Genomic DNA, 22963 nt, shown 5'->3' on the forward strand with positions numbered 1-22963 from the left:
CTGTCAGATTGAATGCTGAGGTACAATACAGTTTGATTATTCAAAATTATTCAACATTTATGTTTGACCACATTTAAGTAAAACCCTAGTCTGTGTTTTTTTTTTCTTTTGCATAAAACTTAGGTTACATTTTGTCAGCTTTACTAAATAAAGTTAAAAGAGAAACCTTTTTCCAATTTAGGCAGCAGTTTCCTGAGAGCACAGTGTTGAGATGCATTTCGGTGATTGTGAGCAGGGCAAAGCAAGTCAGACTGGAGATTTGGACACTAACACTAACTTTTCCCTTTTGTACAAGGTATCTTCATTTTGGCTGTATAGCCTGGGGCGCTCATACCAGGGCGTCTACTGATAATCAGGTAGCAGCTTGGAATCCCAGGCGCCAGACAGGGATTCTTATCTGCTTGTCAGAAGGAATGTTGAATTAGAGCAAGAAGCACAACATTTTGAGAGCAGAACACACAATAAACAAAGAGAAATGGAATGGCAGCATGGGGGAGGAATTGACCAAGGAAGTTTCCCTTTTGAACAAATGGTTAAGATATATTCCAGCAATGGAACCACATGACGGACTGTGAAAAGCTCCTAAATGGGTTTACCAAGTTCCTTTTTTTTATAATAGAAACCTGAAATACTTTAAGCTCTGTGGGACATAAATATGTTTGTCACTCTTTTTTTGTTGCCAGATAATTATGACCTGGAAAACTTGCTTTGAAAAATAATATCTGCGAAATACAGATTTTAAAGAGTTAGATCTGTGACATTAGAGAGAGGCCTGTTTTAAGTTAAATGAATTTTAGGTAATGTGCATTAAAGGAAAAGGAAAGTTTATTGCGTAGTGCACATACAGACCAAATAATTCAAGAGCTACATGCTCTCTTCATCAGTGGGAAAAGGTACGTACGTGTGTACTTTTTCCACTGAAGAAGAGAGCATGTAGCTCTTGAAACGTTTGGTCTATATGTGCACTCTGCAATAAACAGGTTGGAGGTATTTTTTTACACCAGCAATTTCTTCTGTGTGCTATTTCCCCCTTTCTTCTTGTGCTCGCTCCTAAACTTAAGGTGGGAATTTAGGCTAATTCGAATTATAACGACTGTTAGGGGCGCAGTTGGTTCAGGGACCGCATCAATGAGCCGATGGGTCCCCGATCCGACTGAATTTTTTAACCTGCACGATCGATATCTGGCCGATTTCAGCCGTTGCTCCCCCTACATGGGCCGATAAGCTGCCGGATCGGTCCAAGGGACTGATATCGGCAGCTAAAATCGGGCCGTGTATGGCCACCTTTAGGCTACTGAGCATGTGCTCTGAATCAACAAAAGAAAAAAAAAAAAAGATGAGGAGCTACTGGGGGCATCTTTGAAGACACAGATGCTAAATGGGTGTGGTCATCTTGAGCTGGAACTCGGTTTTGAACTACAAAACGTAATGTGCAGCATTTCACTTTTTTGTTATGCTTTAGTTCTCCTTTAAGCTGGAACAAACAGAAAACTTTGTTTGGCCATTCAATCAGATCTAATTACATGCAAACATTTGCCATACACATAATTTAGGGCTCTGGCACACGGGGAGATTAGTCGCCCGCGGGATGGCAGACGCGGCGGGGTGATTTCAGGAAATCGCCAAAAAGTTGCGTGAAATCGCGCCGCCGCGTCTGCCATCCCGCCGGCGACTTACATGTTCGTCGGTGGGATGGCAGGTGTAGGCAACTCGGGGAGATTAGTCGCCCGCGAACAGGGAGTTTTGCCACGGGCGACTAATCTCCCCGTGTGCCAGAGCCCTAACATGTACCTGGCCATATTAGTGTGATTTGCTCTGAATAAAAAGAGTATGAATAAGGCTTTATGGTTGCAAGACTATGACAATATGCTCAAAAAAAGTGTGTTAAAAATGTGCCTAAATGCTGCTCCCCATGGAATACATGGGCATACTTAGCAATATTACAACTGAGTGGGTACCAGAAACTAGACCAGAAAAAAAAAATACATATACATGTACGCACAATTACAAGTTATGTGATTTTCACTAGCATTGAAAGGACTCATTTGCTTCTGTTTTTTAAAAAAAGGAAACCACTTATTTATTAGTCCATACATACTAACTCTGATACACTTAGCATGCTGGCCAATAATTATGCCCTTGGAAAACTGATTGCAAAGAGGGCTAAGTGTGAGGTGACAGAAAAAGCACAACTTCTCTGCACTAATGTCATTTCATATGTGGGCTGGAAGTTTGACTGCAATAAAGACATTTAACAATTCTTATCAGGCACCAAACACATTACACATTTCCTTATTATTAAGGAGACCCTCCTTCTATGGGCTTGCAAGTTTTTCTCTTTTTTTGCTTATTTTTACAGTTGCTTAAACAGAGGCAGCATTATCTAAAGACAAGCAACTGGTTAGCATATGTATCCATTAAAGAACTATTATGACATCCCCAAGACTTTGCAAAAATAAATAAAAATATGCCTCCATGGTAGCTAATGTGACTTTTGTTGTTAGCCTCCTGACCTGGAATTTTAAAGGAAATAAACAGTGGCCCTAATGAGTGATTTTAGAAGAACATTAAGCTAGCACACACTGTTAAACTGATGAGTGCTTTCTCTTTCTAGCAAAGCCTGCTAAGTGCACTCTTTGTTGACCCAGAACAAACAAAGAAATTGAAGGAACCGTGCAGCCACTTTTCAACCGTGCAGCCACTTTTCAGAGTTGAATATGCAGTAAAAACTGGAAGAAACTGATTCAATGAGGTCTGCTCTGCTGCTCATTTAGAAACAGCACATAAATATAGGTAAAAATGTATAGAATGTGTCTCAATTTTGGCTTGTAATGTACAGTTATGTGCTTATTCAATTTCCCCATAGGGTCCCTGAGGATACATTAGCATTTCAACAGTATATTGGATATCTGCTTAAAGCAGCTCTGTACTTCCTGCACAAATCTCCTGAAACACAAATTATGAAACACCATGATGAGATTTTCTCATGATGCTAGGTATTATAGCCTACTGTAATATTTACAGATTTGTTTTTAAAATTCCAAACTGATATTTACAATAGTGCATAGTTTTACAGCAAGCTGGGGAGCAGTTATCCTTTTCACTTCTTGTTCAGGAAACTGCCATGTGTGTGTAGAAGACAGAACTTGCAAGTGAAGCCCTCCTACAAACCTGTCTGGTCTGTTTATATCCAGTGTAAGATGCACCTGAGAGTGAAGACGTTCAAAAGCCATACAAAAAAAGTAACTGCTACGTATGAGCTGTCTGTTACGAAAACTGCATGCATGATTTCATCTGGTCAAAGTTCAAATTTAGATCATTATATATGAATATGACATTTCATCAGATTTTGCACTCATTTTGCATTAAGGTGTTAACAACACAGATTTCCAAAACTTAAATCGATGTCCAGTTAGAAATTCTGAAAGCTTCACTTGTACATATGCTAATCTTGACATGTAACATGAGCATACTTATGTTTATAAAGACCGTGCAATTAAGTAAACCTTTGGAAAACTAACCAAGCAATCTACTACTTCTGAAGACAGTGTGATTTTCCAGAGTCTGTAGTTGAACTGTTTCCTCAGAAAGCAACAGTAATTTAACTCCCTCTCATACAAACCAACATATCTAATCTCATAACATTGTCAGTGCACATTAATATATGCTAACATGTCTACTAAACACTTTTGGAAAAATATAGGGAACCTTGATCAGAACTTTAAAACTGTGTGTTTTTTCATGAAAGGAAGAATGCACTGCCTTTAATAGGAAGCTTCATATGCCATTCATTTTTTTTCCCACTCCATAATCCCCCCCCCCCTTTATCCTAAAAAAAAAAATCAGGTTTAACAATTTACCGTATGTGTCAGGAATGTACAAATATACGATTTACTGACTTCTTCCAGCTTCCAAGCAGAGAAAGTATTTTGTCAGGCAATGTTTACTTTTTCTACCCCAAAGGTCCTGCTGACACCCGATTAAGCAGGAATTACAGTAAGCACCTTCAGCAAACCCTATCTGTGCCTTATTAAAGAACTCTGTTGCCAAGAACTAAAAAAAGCTCTTGCTCAATAGTGCTGATCAAAGGAATGCCGCTAGCCAGTAGTTTTGCTGAAGCAGAATACAGATCCTCTAGTTTTCCCTTTCCCTCAGACAGATGCAGTGCCCATTACACAGCAGAGCCTGGCTGAATAAATAATGCATATCCAGATGTGTGGTGAGAAAGACTTCCCCTGTACTAGCAAGACTGTTCTCATGTTGGCTCTGTTTTGAGTCATACCATTATTAGAACATTGTTGTGTATATGCGCTGAATGGCATTATATAACTTCTGGTGGGGACAACAGATGGCTGCTTTGTTCTGAAGCATCATAGCTGCCTTGCTAACAGCTCTGGCAGAGCACAGACATGCTTACAGTTTTCGATGAGCTGCATTATAACTTGTATGGTATCCTATTTAACAAACAATTTATTACCTGGTTTTAAATAAATGCGAGTCAATAAAATGTTATCTATATGTGATTTAACTAATCACATTGCATAACTGGGATTTTTTTTTTAACACAGAAAAGTATCAAAGGATGATAGATTACAAGAGAAGTCTCATGCCTCAAGGCAAAACAAAAAAAGACAGTAACCTATCATTAGCAGTGATATTACCTGCAACCACCATCTGTACCAACCTATGGGGTGTGTCTCTCTTAAAGTTTGCTTATGAAGCATGGTAAGATTAACACTTACAAACTAATAAACTTAAATATATGCGCACAAGCTTTACAGATATTACATCCCATGCCATTTATCATAACCTTGCAAAAATATGCAGCAATAACTGCAATCAAGCGTTTGCGATAACTTGCAACGAGTCTTTTACAGCGCTCTGGAGGAATTTTGGCCCACTCATCTTTGCAGAATTGTTGTAATTCAGCTTTATTTGAGGGTTTTCTAGCATGAACCGTCTTTTTAAGGTCATGCCACAACATCTCAATAGGATTCAGGTCAGGACTTTGACAGGACTTCATTTTGTTTTTCTTCAGCCATTCAGAGGTGGATTTGCTGGTGTGTTTTGGGTCATTGTCCTGCTGCAGCATCCAAGATCGCTTCAGCTTGAGTTGACGAACAGATAGCCGGACATTCTCCTTCAGGATTTTTTGGTAGACAGTAGAATTCATGGTTCCATGTATCACAGCAAGCCTTCCAGGTCCTGAAGCAGCAAAACAACCCCAGACCATCACACTACCGCCACCATATTTTACTGTTGGTATGATGTTCTTTTTCTGAAATGCTGTGTTACTTTTACGCCAGATGTAACGGGACACGCACCTTCCAAAAAGTTCAACTTTTGTCTCGTCGGTCCACAAGATATTTTCCCAAAAGTCTTGGCAATCATTGAGATGTTTTTTAGCAAAATTGAGACGAGCCATAATGTTCTTTTTGCTTAAAAGTGGTTTGCGCCTTGGAAATCTGCCATGCAGGCTGTTTTTGCCCAGTCTCTTTCTTATGGTGGAGTCGTGAACACTGACCTTAATTGAGGCAAGTGAGGCCTGCAGTTCTTTAGATGTTGTCCTGGGGTCTTTTGTGGCCTCTCGGATGAGTTGTCTCTGCGCTCTTGGGGTAATTTTGGTCGGCCGGCCACTCCTGGGAAGGTTCACCACTGTTCCATGTTTTTGCCATTTGTGGATAATGGCTCTCACTGTGGTTCGCTGGAGTCCCAAAGCTTTAGAAATGGCTTTATAACCTTTACCAGACTGATAGATCTCAATTACTTTTGTTCTCATTTGTTCCTGAATTTCTTTGGATCTTGGCATGATGTCTAGCTTTTGAGGTGCTTTTGGTCTACTTCTCTGTGTCAGGTAGCTCCTATTTAAGTGATTTCTTGATTGAAACAGGTGTGGCAGTAATCAGGCCTGGGAGTGACTACAGAAATTGATATTGAAATTGAAAATTGAAATTGATAAACCACAGTTAAGTTATTTTTTAACAAGGGGGGCAATCACTTTTTCACACAGGGCCATGTAGATTTGGAGTTTTTTTTCTCCCTTAATAACGTAAACCTTCATTTAAAAACTGCATTTTGTGTTCAATTATGTTATCTTTGACTAAAAGTTAACGGTTTTTGATGAACAGAAACATTTAAGTGTGACAAACATGCAAAAGAATGTATATTAACATTTTCACTCATAATATAATCATTAGAATTAGGGGAAAAATGTTTTTAGGATAGATAAGTAAATGGCAGATGGGGAATAGAAGTAAGACTGAAAATTATAAGACAGGACATGACTACATCAGTTCATTTATGCAGCCCTCGGCCCAAGGGTGCCTATACCCACCCTGGGGCCAAATGATCAAATTAGCTCAATATGGCTTAGGCGAAACGAGCGGATCTTAACACGTATTGCCACCGTCACCTTAATGTTACATAACTATTTTAATTTGTATATCTGTATACCAAAATAGAAAAATAACATTTCTAACCAGAATTATCTTCCATATAGTTACATGGTTAAGCTGGCTTAAAAAAAGACTGAAGTCCATCAAGTTCAACCCTTCCAATGAACCCAAGCACACACATACAGTATACCTACACTGACCTATCTATACACTCACATACATAAACCATATATACCAACATCAGTACTAACTGTAGATTTTAGTATCACAATAGCCCTGGATACTACGCTTGTTCAAGAAATCATCCAAGCCCCCCTTTTGAAGGCATTAACAGAATCTGCCATCACAACATTACATGGAAGGGTATTCCACAACCTCACTGCCCTTTGCTACCAATAAGGTAAAGTAATAGTTACCAATGGGAAACTTGCTTTGAAATTACTGTTGAAAATTCAGCATTACCCTGAAAAGTGTACACAAACTTGTGCTTTATAACCAAGATGGCTAGTTCAGGATAAGACAACTAGTAGTTCAGTTCTTGTGTGCCTTGCATCAAATAAAAGTTCCTATCCTGGAGGCCAACGCAGAAGCTAACCAGGAGACAGATGGATCTAATAAGCATTAAACTTCCGAAAATGTGATTATCCATGGTGCTTCAAAAGTAACAATTCATCTGTCCCCTTCTCAGATTTCCTGCTCTGTGTGTGTGCTAAGATGAATAAAAGATGTCTGGCTGGGGGGGCCAAGGGTGGTTTCTGAAACCAACCTGGCCATCATTTTCACAGCATGTGATGTCATTAAAAGTTCTGAATATCTTTTCCATGCTACAGGGATGTTCAAGGTAATACTTTATAGGGAAGGGACAAGAATTCCTTTGATGTTATTTAATAGAATGCACAGCATACAATTAAACCACTCTTAATTACTATTGTTATCATAAATTCAAATTTTCCAAATGACCATTGTTTTCCACTCTAAATTGCCTTCTTTAATGTTAGAGGAAGTTTGTACAAACTGGACATACTGGTGGTTGGGTTAATTTTAGATCAAAGCAACCTAAACAGGAAAAATATCCTTTTTAGAAAAGGGGTTTACATTAGTTTTATTTTAGAAATACCTTTATCTAGTCCTCATTGTCAAGGGGATATTCTAGCTCTCTTAATTATCACTTTGGGAGGGCAGTATTTTGATTTCTAATACATAAGCCAAGAGGCAGTCAGCATTGGCCTTTGTATAGCTGGGCATATTTTCTGGCTGGATTTCTAAGAAAAAACTCCTAATCCAAAACACTGTGCTACATATCTACCATTCTTAAACAGTTATAAAAAAGCAAGTATATAAGGCATGCTAAAATGTATGCAGCCCCCTTATGTGCCATGTCACAGAAGTAACTTAACCTGGAAATACAAGCATATATGAACTTGTTTGGTGAGGCTGCAAATGAGTGAACAAAGCTGATCTGAATGCATGGACCCTGGGCCAACAATTAGATCATTACATTAAACCTTGATGGTCTCCAACTAGATATTGGTTAGGTAGGCTGTCATTTGAGCCTTATACATGAGCTACATGTGGGCTGTGCATGGCCACATTTAGAGTAGACAAAGTAGATTCTATTTTTCTCTGAGAAAAGTCAATGCTACAGAACCAAAAAGTCTGAAAACCTCTGACATGGGCATACAGCATACACTTTTTTTAGGGTTTAAAGAGGGTAGTTCAAAGGCAAACTATATGAAAATTAGGCAGATTATATGAAAATTAAAGCTACTCAATAATTTAACAAGCATCATAATATATTCAGTGGTGATAGTGTACCTTTAAATGACTTTTCTCAGGATCCAATATGCCAATCAATACCCTGTACTACATAATAAGATATCAATAGTTGTCTCAAAACAAGATTTTCTGTCAGTATTAAATCAGTTAAAAACCTCTAGTTGACCTCCCAAAATCCTCTGTGAATTCTTTTTAGCTTCTGGAAACATCTAACATTTTTAATTAAACAATGTGTACTCTAACATTACATTCATAATGCCAATATATAAATCTTGTAACCATGCAGCACAAAACACATTACAATTGCTATTGTCTTTATTTCCAGCATGGACACATTTATTTTATCTCAACCACTGAAAAGTTAATTGATAGAGAACTGTTTGTTGCTGTACGATACAGGGATACTGAGCAATAGCCATGAACTACGTCACCAAAAATCCACTTTACTTATGGATTCCAAACTTCAGCATCCAAATAACAGAAGGTGCCTATAGTTTGAAATCGAATAGTTATAGATGATCAGCAACAAACTGATAATTATCAATCACTAAAACTGGGGGAAAAAAACAGCATCTTTAACTTGTTTTCTGTGGATTACTATAGTAGCCAAAAAAGTAGCCAAAAACTACTTAAAGGAAATGTAACACTAACTTTTTTTAAGTAAAAAAGCTATTCTACCCTGCATCAATAACTGCCCTATCCTGCAAACCACTTAGTATTTTAAATGCTTTAATAGAAAATACCTGCTAAAACTTGGCTTCCTGTCAATTGAACTACGGCGATAAGTCGAAGGAAGGAGCTGCATCCACTATGCGACGATCGAATGATCGAGCCTAGCCTTCTTTCCGTATAGGAAATTTTAGTGTTACTTTTCCTTTAAATCAGTTAAAGTGACAAAGCTCTCACAACTGGATAAACACAACACTGTACTCTTCATGACTTGCAATAGAATCTATTGGGCACAAATAAATTGCAAACTGACCATTTGAGAGCCATATATACCAGACCAAAGCACAAAGTCATGCACTCCAGCCTGGAACAGGGATAGAATACAAAAGCCAGGGAGGCTGTATTAATCATAATAAGATTATTTGTGATTATGCCAGTTGCTCTAATACCGCATGTGTTATATTTGGAATTTATTCCTCAGATTAGACCTATGAATGGATGACATGATGCAAGATAATAGCACAATGATACACATAACCTCTAACAATAACACTGCCACAATTTAAGAGATATAATATTTAAACTGTAAAATCATAACAAAATTATTTGCAGGATATGACCACTGTATTAACCACTTTAATTAATTGACGTAAAACTCCAAGTACGGTAACTCAAAATAAATGTGCTATAAAAAAAATGAAATATGTGAGTCTGTCTCAGATAGGATGTTCACAATTTTAGTAGGCAGACCCCCACTGACAAGTTTCTTCCTTGTAGTTAGCCGATAAGCCAATACAGCATATGTCGGGATAACATGCTAATATTTTAGTCTGGCTCCTAAAGAAGTTTACAGAGCTCTTTGGCAGGCATAAAAAAAATGTACTAGAGGCCTCTATCTATGACGTGCGCTAGACAACCTGTATGTATATAAAACAATACTATACAATCTAAAACATTTTGTATTTGGTGTTAAGGTTTTTTTCATCTATACATCACCAAGACTCCAGCAACTGGACTGACTTTACACATTATATATATAGAATTTGCCCAGTCATTAAAATGCATGAATTCTGTTGCACATAAATACATATCTTTTCCCAGCATGCTGACAGACATAAGTGACTTTTTAAAAAAAATCAATTCCCATTAAGTTATTTAAGAGACTGCCGCATTCCTTTATTCTTTAAATTGGTGGTGGTCAGTCTGTGGCCCTCCAGTTTTTACTGAACTACAATTCCAATATCTTTTTCACCAAACACCAAGGAAAACTACAAAATACTGCATTTTTTGGCAGAAAGTGTAGGTATGTAGATATGAAGGACTAAATGCCTACTAAAATGGCATTAGTCCTAGAGTGCTTATTTCCTGCAGCTTATGAAGAATCCTTTTGGGAGGAAAGGTTAGCGTTCTCCCCACAGAGCTTTTGTGCTTTCTTTTCACTCCCTGCGATAGTGAAAAAAAGAAAAAGTAATTACAAGGGGGTGTGGGAGTTGGGTCAGTGAATCATTTTCTCTTTTTCCCCACTGGTGCCAGGGTCAAACACAGCAGGGCAGAAGGTCTCTAGTTGGAGCAGTCTCTGGTAATAGAGTTTTGCTTTGATTTAACACTTCAGGGGTCATTTTTTTTTTTTTTTTTTTTTTTTTTACAAGGACTCAACAAATGTGTTCCGCCTTCAACATGTCTGCCAATACAGACTGCAGCCACTTAAAAATAACTAACATAAGGAAGTCATTAAATAGCATAACAATATTTATATATTTCCACCAAATGGTTTCTGTGAGAAAGCAGATCAGCCTCAAAACTCCAATGTACCACTGGTTTAAGATATTTTCTTCCACCTTGGGCATTATTAGCTCCAGACATTTTGCAGGCATAATTCCAAAAATAATTGCTTTACCTGTGCTTCCAAAACTTGCCTTCCAAGCTAGAAATGTAACAATTGGCACATACTTTGAGGCCACTGGAAGCTACATCAAAGGGAAAGGTGAGCAACATAACGCCCCTGAGCCACTGGTTGGGGATCACTGCTGTAAGCCTAACGTGGACACATTTTGACCAAACTGGACAAAATGTTCCCCTGTAGTCTGCTCCAAATGAGCCAACATTTCATAGAAATCTTTTTAAATTATTGATTTCCATTCGATGCGTTGAGAAATCTATTCAGCAGATGCTGGTGTTGATCCATATTCATATGATCATCAGCAAAACAGATCTCTCCCACACTATCCTTTCTTTTGGTGCCTTTCTGACTGAGTGGACCTACAGTGGTTAAAAAGCATTCTAGAAATTATAAAAAAGAAGAATTAAAACTGTACATTCTAATTCGGGGGTCCCCAACCTGTTGGGGAGCAACACAATCACAAAAAAGCGTTCCTATGGGTGACCAATGAGGGCTGTGATTGGTTATTTGGTAGCCCCATGTGGACTGGTAGCCTACAGGAGTCTTTGTTTGGCAGTACACATGGACTTTATACCTCCAAAACTTGCCTCCAAGTTAGAAATTCAAAAATAACTACCTGCTTAAGGCCACTGGGAGCAACATTAAAGGGGTTGGTGAGCAACATGTTGCCCCCAAGCCACTGGTTGGGGATCATTGTTCTAATGTATAGCATTAGAACAGTTTAATGCAACATTTATTGCAACTTTTTCAAAAATACAATACCCATTTATAATAGAACATTTAATTTTACCAGGGATTAGTCTGTAAATAAAACCGAAGGACAAACATAATATATTGTGGCTTATTGGAATGCAGGTATGTAGTTTATTTTATTCAGAATTACTAGCTGAAGCAACAGTTTGTTCCAGTTAAATAGCGTAATCCGTTATCAGTAGCAAGGTGGGTTTAGAAAAAAAAAAACTCATATAAAATGGAGTTTATATGTTCTCAAAGCTGCTGGTTTAATACCGCAGGGAGTCATAAATTCAGAGTCATAGGTGGCAATCAAATACAATTAAACCCTAAGAATGTCCATTGTCTTTACTGGCAACGTGGTAATATTTATATAGACACAGGTTTTGCAATTCAAACATGGGAAGAAGTGATCCATAGAACACATTTTCATGCTACCCTGCCATAATTTTTTTTTGTCAACATTCTCTTTAGAAAACATTTTTTGCATCTTGTAGACAGAAATAATATAAGTCACTTTCAGTCGGTATTTAATTGTTAACTACTTTCCTCTCTTGTCTATAAACACCCTTTAATTCCATGTGTGAACTTCCAGTCACGCACAGTTACATAATAATAGAGTTTGAGAAAAAGTCAAAATGTCCATCAAGTCATACCTTGTCCAAGCAAATCCAAGCTAACAAATAATAATTATGTTTCTGCCCTGGTCCTTACCAAATTACCTTCCAACCTGTCATTTAAACCATGACCTAGTTGTTATAACTGACCCAAGTCAATCTGCATAGCTGCAGAATAATTATATATATATATATATATATATATATATATATATATATATATATATATATATATATATATATATATATTTTTTTTTTTTTTTTTTTTTTTTTGCAACATCTTATTAAAACGTACAGTTTGTAAACTTTAAGAAAATGAAACAAAATGATGCAAAGCATCAGTGTCTCTGGATTCTTACTTCTTGTCAAGAAAAATGATTGTGCGCTTCTTACACAGGGAGAGCTGGGGTGCCAAGCAGAAATGCTGCACCAGTTTCATCGTGATTAGCACAGCAGCACTCTAACAGTGAGAGAGATTGCCAGCTCCTGCATCATTAGCAACATCACAACCTACTTATTGCATCATTTATTTATTACAGATTGCAGGAGATTGTTGGGATGAAGGCAAAAAATACAGCAACTGAAAACACAAATGATAGTAGGACTGTAGGCGCAACCATAAAAAATAGTAAATGGTGAAGAAAAGAAGGGAAAAAAGAGAAAGGAAACCTGCTGTGCAAGGGCAAAGAGGAAAGAAAATGAACAGCTTCTATTTAAATAACACTAGTGCATTAAACCCACATTGCTTAAGAGATGCTAATAAACTTTCTTTGTTGTATGGCATAAACTGTGAGGGTCTATAGGCCTTCTGCACTGTTAAAATGAAGTGTTGGGAAAAGGGCACAAAGGGACAATGAGGAAGAGGAGGGAAGGGGGAAGGGTTTGCGATGACAGAAGATTGCTTGGGGAGCGAGAGAGACTTCCATGATTTATGCCAGCACTTTAGCAAATGTTTTCACTCACTTTACCACTCTTGTAGCCCAAAGGATGTGGGGGATGAGAAGCAGCAGGACCTCTGCCTTTATTGTACTAACATCTGCTGTAATGAACTCATCACTAGCTTATTCTGCATTCTAGCAGGGTTTAGGCATCTTGTATTGTATTGTATGTTGCTGTGTGAACCTTTTAAAACTACCACTAAACGACCTGAGGATTGCGCTTATCAAGATCAGAAGTCAAAGGATACTCACTCCCTTCCGTTTTTACAACTGGCAGTTTATGTTCAATGGTGCAGTGCCTGGCTGGTGCATTTTAACTGACTAAGCTCAATTAGACGATGCAGTTAAAAAGAAAGAGGAACTATAGGAAAATAGGTCATTTCTAGGTAGAAGTGTTCCTTACAGCTATCCAGCATATCTACTGTCTGCAATCACACTGGGTGACTTTCTCATTCTGAAAAATGTGTCAAATTGTTTAAGGAACCTGAAACTTGCTTTTATGTATTGGTATATGCACTGTATGATTCCTTATGAGATACTTCATTCAGTGAAATATTCCATAGTTTTATACTGGCATGAGAAAATCCTCACGCTCACAGCCTGCCACAAGTGAAGTGACAGCCCTGCGTTTAAGAATTTGATTTGTTAGCAGTGAAAATAATGCTAACTGCACTTCAAGACAGAGCAAAAGACCACTGCTGTCTAATACTATATTGGCATAAAGAGAAGTTTTCAAACAGTCTTTCAGCATCAACAGGGATTTAAAAGGCACTTACATCACATAGCAGCATTCCACCACCTCATAAAATACATAGTTGCACCACACCCTATCAGCTGTCCCTAAGCAATGCCATGCAGAAACTGTCAGAAGAAGGTTTTCAGAATATATGAAATGCTTCCAAAATATTAACTTCCATACACATAGCAAGTACTAAAAAGCATGTTCAAGCCCAAAGAGAGAGAAAAAGAAGCAGAGCATTAAAACACATTTCATATTAACATACAGCGGTTATCTCAATCCCATTAGAATAACAAGCAGCATTCAGAAAACTGAGAATCTATGGCAGGGTCTACCAAGAAATTCTGTACCTGTGCTTTAAATCGGCCATACATATGAGGTTTCTTACGACAATGGAATACATTTATCAGATTCGCATAAGGTGCTGACATCATTAAACAGAGACACTTGAGGAAGTCTTGACCTCAGTACTAGTCATGCCTTTATAACGCTTAAAAACAGTCATGCGGGAAGAACCTTGATGTTAAAAGATCAACAAACAAATTCTAGAAGGAAGAATATGTTGAGGAACATACTAATGGTTAATTACCTTGACCTACATAGTCCTGTCCAAATATTAGTCTAATGTTAGGATAAGAAATCTCCCCCTGTGGAAAACAAAACTAATGCCAAGAACAGGGGATGGGCTCTTGTGAAGTGATTTTTAGGCGACGCCCGCTGCAGTCAAAAGGATATTTTAGAGGGAAAATACACCACTTGTTAACTTGCACGGGAGTGTGTTGTGTGATGTGACTCATCAATCTCCACCCAAGAGGTCAAGCCTACTCTTAAGATTACACTTACAGAAAAATACAGGTAACATTATATCCCTTATTATAAACAAATCATATACATAAGTTTCATGTGGCTTTTGATGTTGCTACACACCACTTGATGGCTACTAAGAACCATTTTAAGTTAATGTTACACCAATGCTTATTCTTAGATAAACTTACAGATAACACCTCAGAAGTGTTATCTATATCTATCCATATAATATAAATATAGCACTGAATACATTTCTGTTACTCAGTTTATTTCAACGACAAAGAAAACAAAAAAATAAATAAATAACACTTCACCTATAGAAATGGATAGTACAAAGCAGTAAAAGAGCAGTCTGGTCATAAATATTAAAAAAATATATATCATATTATTCCAGATATCAGCATGACATTTTATATGATATAACAGCCTTTATATTACACAGCATTCATCAACAGACACAGCCAGGTAACAGTGGGAGTTGACCTTCAACAGCATGTCTACAACAGCATGTCTACAACAGCCACACTATCATGGGACCCAAAACACTACATACTGTCCTGAGAACTAAAAGCTAAAACCTACAGAGATCATGTAGAAGTCAACGGCAGGTGTCCCTTCCTTTTCCTGGAGGATCCTTCTTTGCTTCAAAACTCATTGTTGACACTGTTTTTTTTGTGTAACAAGTCAAAAAAGTAGAGGTTTACGTTCAATAAGTCGAGTTTAGAGACTTTTCTGCAACTTTTTCCTGCACAGACTTTTTCAGTTCAGTCTTCTGAGTAAATGTCAGACATTTGTGGATATGAGTTTATTCAAAATTTTAAAAATAATAAAAAAAACCACAAATACAAGAGTATTGTAGAAATGATACCTATATTGGCCAATAAAAAAAATACATTGCAATCTTTCAGAGCTCTAAGGCCCCGTCCGTTATTTTGCCCAAAGAAGGGGCCTTAGAGCTCCGAAAGCTTGCGATGTATTTTTATTGTTGCCCAATATAGGTATCATTTCTACAATACTCTTGTATTTGTGGGGTTTTTTTTTTATTATTATTATTGGCACTAACTAACACGATACTACAGTTTTTGTTTGGTTCAAAATTTTAAAAAGACAAAAATAAGAAATGTTAGAGTATCTTCAAATCTAGGACCCAAGGCAAACCTAACAGGTCCAGTTTGCAGGAGGAGATAACCAATCCTGTTTTAGACTAGCTCTGATAAGACATTACACAAGACTTTCTTATATATGCACCCAAAAACTTTAGACCCAAAACTGCACGCATGGGAAACTTGTATCTAACCAACCTCACAACAAAAAGCTCCACCTTTACCCTACCATAGATAATTATGGTGAGCTCTCTCTTCCTGTCAACTCCCTTTAACAATTACATAAAGGGATTCCAAAAGGTTGTTGTGTTTTCTTTTTATAAAAAATGTAATAGTAGTACTATGTCCCTTGTCATAGACTGTTTGCTCTATATCAGCTAAGCTTTCTTATCTCTATCATTCTCAATCAGTATATCAAAAGAATGGTAGAGTGACTGCTAGTTGTCACACTTATGTCATGTAAGCTACTCATATTGTGCTAGCTTTAACCAGGGGGAAACATATATCCATGCAAAACTGTGTGAAAATGGTATTGCCAATCTTTGTCAAAATGTATGCTATCTTGCATTGTTTATTCTTTATATATCAATACTTAACTAACAAAACACTTTGGGAGTTATGTAAAAAAATAACTAAGTTTGCCCAGGAGCAATAACCCATAGCAACCAATCAGCAGGCAGCATTTACTAGTCACCTGTTTAAAAGCAAACATCTTATTGGCTGCTGTGGGTTACTGCTTTTGGACAAACTTAAGTTAGGCCAATGCTTGTGGAACTGTAGCAAGCCAGTGAATGAGAACATATCTGCCTTTTGAATGAAGACAATATGCAAGTGAATTGTCCCAGAAAACAGTAATTATCATGAGGAAATTTAGTGGTCCCAATTCATTGGACCAAATAAACCGAAATCATCTGACAAGTGAAAGAATTCTAACATTACTGCGGTCCTTAATGATGATGCCATAATAACCATTAACTAAGGTGTAATATCATTATCCAAAATGTGTTAAAACAAACCTTCTAATGTTACTTACCTTATAGGGTGTGTGGAACTAAAAGCAGAAAATAGATTTATGGAAAAATAGCAGAAGTTCACAACAAGCGTTTAGAAATAGCAATGTTGAAAAACAAGTTTACATAGGAGTTCACACTTTTATAAAATGGTATTTGCTCATAAAACTGCCAAAAGACAGTGAATGGCAATGCAATTATCATGTTTTTTGTATTCTTACAACAATAATTAAAATGACAAAATGTGCTAATCCTCATGCACCATGTGTCCTTACCTTCAGGGCAGGGAAAGCTCTATTAAACACATGCACATTAAAAGGTAGCTGTACATTCCTGCTGAATGCACAACATTTTCTAATCAGTGAAAGGTAATAGTACATGATATTTCAATTCATACCAACACTTTCACAGTCCTCTTATGAAGTAATTTCATGAACATCATAGAGATCATTTTCCCAACAACGCTTTACCTCTTTGACATTAAAATGCCTGGCATCACTGTTAGCCAATTTAACAGTGCCCCTAGTGGCCAGAAAAAATGTGAAAGGGTAGCTTGGCTTCACTAAACTACAACATGTAAACAAAACACCTTACACATGGAGACATTCTTATTTCAGGCAGAAAAAGGCAACCTATCTTAAAATCCTTAATCAGTCATTATAATGTCTCTAAAAATCATAAGTTATGAAAACCTGAACAAGAATTAGCAAAATAGAAAAAAGATCTACTAAAAATATTGTTTTAAGAGATATAACTACAACATACTTTTCTTATGAAAACATCTTTCTATGTTGCAATACCCTTGTTGTGCTCCTCTGTAGAATGTGTGCCGTAAAATAATTATGGCATTACTCAGAGAGCTGATAATGTAAGAGGTTCATAGTGAGGGTCATTCTTTGTGAACCACTTAAAACAACACATGCTATTAAACAATGCAACACTCTTCTCATCTCTGTCTCTTTCATGCATCAATGTGACTTTTTTTAGTAGCCCAGTGATGGAAAACAAGGTAGTTTTACTTTTCTTTCCAGTCAAACTTTTGGTCACAAAAAGAATGTATGTGTTTCAGCAGTATACTTTTCCATACACAAATAGGAAATACTCCTGGTAAAACTGCAAAGATTTTATTTAGCCACAAATGGCTCAAAACTACAATTGCCTGCATTCAGTTGAATAAAGTCTGACATTCAAACTAAAAGGATACAGAGCATTTCTGAAAGTTCTACAAGAATCCACAGTAATTACTACGCTGATCAGAGCATTTTTATAGCACAAAAAAACGAACAGTTGAACTCAAACTAATTAGCTCACATCTCGCACAATGGGAGTGAAAAGCTATCTGCCTTAACAACTCACCATCTTTAGAAATTGGCCTTATGTGCTTTAGAGACCTTATGTAGAATTATAGCCATTTGCCTATCCTTTAATCACGGGGAAGGTTTGTCTTTACAGCTTTACAGGTATATGCTTATTCTTTAATTTGTCTTTACTGACAGCAGAATAGTACACCATAATGAACTAAATGGCCTTATCTAATGATGTTTACTCTAAATAGGAGCTTGCTATGCTACTAGCAGAATTCAGGTGATTTGAATGGGTGGTGCAATGTTTTCAAGTAAGTCCATGCCTAGGCCCAGGCTCAATGTGCTATGAGTGTCCACATTTACAATGCAAGTAAAGCTTGCAAGTGCATCAGATGACAGATTTTCATAAATATATTTGTCTGGCTCTGACCTTAACATTTGACCATTTACAACAACATTCTATAGACCTATTATGGGTCCTGACATATAATTTGTATTGCTTTGCTGAATATAGTATACCCATGCCTGGGGGTTCCTAAATGAAACTGAGTGTTAAGTCAAGTTGCTTCTACACTTGCATAAGGAAAAAGCAAACTAAAATTTACAGCTGCTAGCAATACTAACAGTAACCACACCTAGACCTTGCGGAAAGTTACTAATTAGTGTCCGTTGAGCTTAATCTACTTAGTTCTTTGCATATAAGTTTTATACAGTGCTACAGAATATAAACATGTGATGATGAATGATGATAATCACCATAATAATAATTTTAAAAAACTGCACGCAACATAAGCTACATTAGAACACGCCTCTATACTTAGCATTAAAAGAACCTAATATACCAAAAGTCATTTAATTTATCATCTACATTTATTGACAAACAGATTTACAAAATCAAATTTTTGAATCACTGTAGAGTAGTTTGCTGCTAAAACAGTACTGTTTATTTACATTTCTACTGTGTAAATAGTAACCTTAGGCTCACAATAACTTTGTCTGGAACTAACTACTGTTTTACATACTATTCAAAAAGTCTATTTACATAGACAAACCAAACTTTGTTTTTCAGCTGCTGAAACTATGTCCGGAGTGTACTTACATGTGCAAAACACCTGAATTTACATGTCATTTAATGTGTTGGGCAGTGGTACTCTTAACAAGCAACACCCTTCCTACAAATCAGATCACCCTATGTATGCTATAAAGTTAGCACTGATTTGTTACTTATTTTAAACTGTGCAACAATCAAAATCAACTTGTTTAGTACTAATAGTACACTTATCATGTTAGGGTACAATAAATAAATACAACTGAAATGTTCGAGGCCACCTCTACAGACAAAAGTTTTAATTGTTATACAGAGCAAATACAACAATGCACGAATAGGACACTGAATCACTGCACATGATGACATAGGGTATTTAGGGCAGTGAAATGGTTTCACTGATTTCAATGATATATGCCACACAAGCAAGTCTGTGTCACTGCTTCAGATGCAGCTGCCAGGAATAGGAATGACTGAATATAAAACAGAACAAATAGAGCAATTTGCCCTTTGGTCCAATTATGACAAAACAATATCCAGGGTAACAATAAACAGGCAAAAAATGCATTAATATTTACAAGAAGAAAAAAGATAAATCCCTTAAAACAAGTCATTGTCTGATAAACAGGTTTAACAGACAAAAGTATGTAACACCAAGAAAATCAGTCCCTGACCATATTATGGAAGAGAAGAACCTCATAGATGGCCTATTATCCCAGAACCTGACTCAGGGAAGACTGGGTTTGATTCCTTTCTTTTTAGTCCCTTATGACCTTGGCCACGTCAGTACTGCAGACTATCCAGCTGCTTAATACATAGCTGCCAATAATATTACTAAACAGAGTGATGTATCTTACATGAAATAGATTGTAAGCTTTATGGGACAGGGTTTTAGTGAATATTTCTCTACAAAGCTCACTGTGAAGTTAGACATACTGTATCATTAGTATTATTTCTCATCTTTCCACATGACAAGGCTGGGCAGATCTCTGCAGGAACCAGCAATGTGGAGGTCATAATTAGTTCAATTACTGCTTTCCCCCCACACTGCAAGTTTATTCACTCAGACAGACAGAATGCACTCTAATTACACTCTCTACGGAGACAGGGTATGAAAATCAGAGATAGCAGGAGCACTCCTAAAAACAGTCTTATCTAATTGAAAAAAAACACTTTGCACCAGATCTCCTGAAGGGAAAGGAAACATTCAAAATGCATTAGGGTACCCATGAAATGTAACCTAACCCCTCCAGTTTTAGAAGTCCTCAAGATAAGAGGCACAATGCTTGCATTTATATGAACCACAAAAATGCCAAACTGTACAGAAACTAAAAACAGTCTTTAGAATGCAAACTGACAATAAAGCACATTCCCACCACTGAATCATGCTATATAAAATCCATTTTTCATTTCTCGCAATGCTTATTAAACAACTTGATATCCCACTAATCTTACTATTCAGTGACACACTTAATATTTGTTCTTCTTTTGTAAAAAATGCAAACACTCATGAACTTTTCCCTGACCTGTGAAGTCAAGTGTGTGTTTTTGTATTGACAAGAATCAATAGACTGACTGCTACTCATTATGATTACTAACAAAGTGCAAAGGTGTAGATGGCAAGCCCCTGGCTCAGGGTCCCTCCGTTCATCTGTATCATGCAAATGTCATTGGTGTTAAAATTAAGGGGCAAATGCATGATGCTAGATACAACTTTACACTCCTTAATATCTCCTTCCAACCTTACAGATCTGCAGTCCCAGCAACGCTCCTTCTGTGGGATGAGGAAAGTTTTAGTTCTACTGTATCTGTGGGGCTTAGGACTGGCTGGGCTGAGTCCTCTTCACCTCTTACATGCTCTCAGTTATAATGAACACTTGTACGTGATCTCTTTCAGTTGTATAAAGCAGCAGAGAGCAGGCTATGCTAGAGCCTGGAAATGTTAGGTCTATAAGAACTAAATGGTGATTTACATAAAAGGACAAAAACCTTTACTCATGGTAGACTGAGATAAAAACGAGCCCCTGGATTTATTAGAAAAATGAGACCATATTTAGAAATTACATAATTCATGATGAATCTCTTACCTGCAGCTGTTGCTAAACTACAACTCTCTGACATACCCACAGCCATTCCATCCCAAGAGCAGTCAAAGGGCTGCAGGTAGAACATGGCTGATGTATATACTTAAATTAGCTAATAATCTGATAAATCCTCCTGTCCAAGGTGGTCCTGTGATGTTTGAGTCCGGGAGCGAATGCCGGAGTTTTGGCGATTAAAGCTGATGTGACTTTCGTGTTGTACAGAAAGTCTGTTTCTTTCGAGATATAATGAAATATCTTTATACAGGGAGATATCCGTGGTGTGCTACATTACCAGTCGCTCACATTACAACTAGAAGTCGTTCCGTATGGTTACCTGCACCCATCCCGCTGCCCCGCACCCAGTTACCTCTCCCCAGAGCGCTTACCTGCGGCAGAAGGAGGAAAGTTGCAGCAGAGAAGCAGAGCCACGAGTAGCGCAGCCAACGCTGCTCCGCTGGGGATCCGGGATAAATGCATCGCTTAGCGTCTCCACTCCAGGGTCTCCCCGATCCGGTCGCAATAGTCTTCTTGCGCACGTAAAATATACAGGGAGGCACCAAGTCCAGCCACAGCCCGGGTATATCCCCTTCCAGCGGCGCCCAGTCCGATGCCCAGTGCCTCTCTGACGACAAAACTTGCTCCCTGTGAAAGTGCACGGAGCCAGAGCTTCCCGGGAAGTAATAGTAGGTCTCCGTGTCTGCCAACACTCCTACAGCTGGAGGCTGACTCGCCTGTGCCCTGTACGGATGCAGCTAACAGGGCTTGTACATGTTCCCCCCTTGCCCTGCCTACTGCTATAATGCCAAGGTGTCCCGCAAGCAGCAGCAGCGCAGGCAGCAGGGACCGTGTGAGGGGGTGTGCAACGTGCGGACTGTTTCTCAGTGGAAGGGAAGAGCCCAAACAAATGGGAGCAGAGGTGGAGCCAAAGCGGAGGGGAGGGAGATCATTATCCCAATACCTCAGTCAGTCTGGCAATACAGTGGTACCTTCGTTCTATTCAGTTCCGACTAACTTTCTCATGGCGGGGTTTCCAGTCATTTTATTGACCTGCTCCACAGTTCGCTGACTCTCTAACTAGAATGGCTGCGTAATGGCAGCCCGGGGGACGCTTCACACACACACATACACACACAGTGCAATTGTTCCGGGACTCTCTGAAACAGGGCCAAGGTAAAATAGCATGTGGTTAATTATGGAATAAAATCGGGGAATTATAAAATGTATCTATACTTTATAGACGGAAACATATTATCATTGAACTGAAAGCGAAAAATGGCCTATGTTTAGGCAGCATGTTCATCTCTCAGTAGAGAATGTTGCGTGTGTTCTTTGTACAGAGAATGAGCTCTTTGGAGCAGTCACTTGCTTCCTGGTACTCAATAATGATGTAGTACTCTTACCTTACTGTAATATCCCTGCCACACCTGTACTGAATGGGGATGTGCCAGTGTGTCCTTTCTGGTACATCTACACTAGTGTAAATAGATACCCATGAAGCAAAATTTCTTAATTATCCAGCTTGACTATGTTTAATCAATCCTTAGATGGATGCCACCCCTAGGATCTCAGTAGTGTCAGTTTATACGCGTTTTGCACGTTTGAATTGACGCGTGATTAGTATACGCATATAAATATAAGTGTACATAACAAATTTCTTAACCAACAATATTAAATTATATTATATCATATTTTATCATATGTTGACCAATACTGAATGTATAAGTTTTCAACGGCTGTTATTATTTGTACTGCAGATTATTTTTCTGCATAATGTAAAATATTAATGTTTGAAAATATTTTAATGCCTTTATTTGGCTATAATGTTTAAAAAATCCCAATAAAAA

At 37.7% G+C, this 22963-nt stretch overlaps 1 protein-coding gene across 2 annotated transcripts in view; it reads right to left on the reverse strand.

Annotated features, from left to right (window-relative positions):
• unc5b (unc-5 netrin receptor B) overlaps positions 1-22131 on the reverse strand; it is a 118973-nt gene extending 96842 nt beyond the window's left edge. Inside the window, exon 1 of one of the 2 annotated variants that reach the window (XM_004915943.4) lies at positions 21506-22131. In XM_004915943.4, the coding sequence (XP_004916000.2) occupies positions 21506-21596 (91 nt within the window). In that variant the 5' untranslated portion in view covers positions 21597-22131. The remainder of the gene's footprint in view (positions 1-21505) is intronic. The other variant, XM_002938959.5, reaches the window with a different exon arrangement.
• Positions 22132-22963: the final 832 nt, after the last annotated feature.

The sequence above is a fragment of the Xenopus tropicalis genome, chromosome 7 (assembly GCF_000004195.4).
Source record: "Xenopus tropicalis strain Nigerian chromosome 7, UCB_Xtro_10.0, whole genome shotgun sequence".
NCBI classification, from domain to species: domain Eukaryota; kingdom Metazoa; phylum Chordata; class Amphibia; order Anura; family Pipidae; genus Xenopus; species Xenopus tropicalis.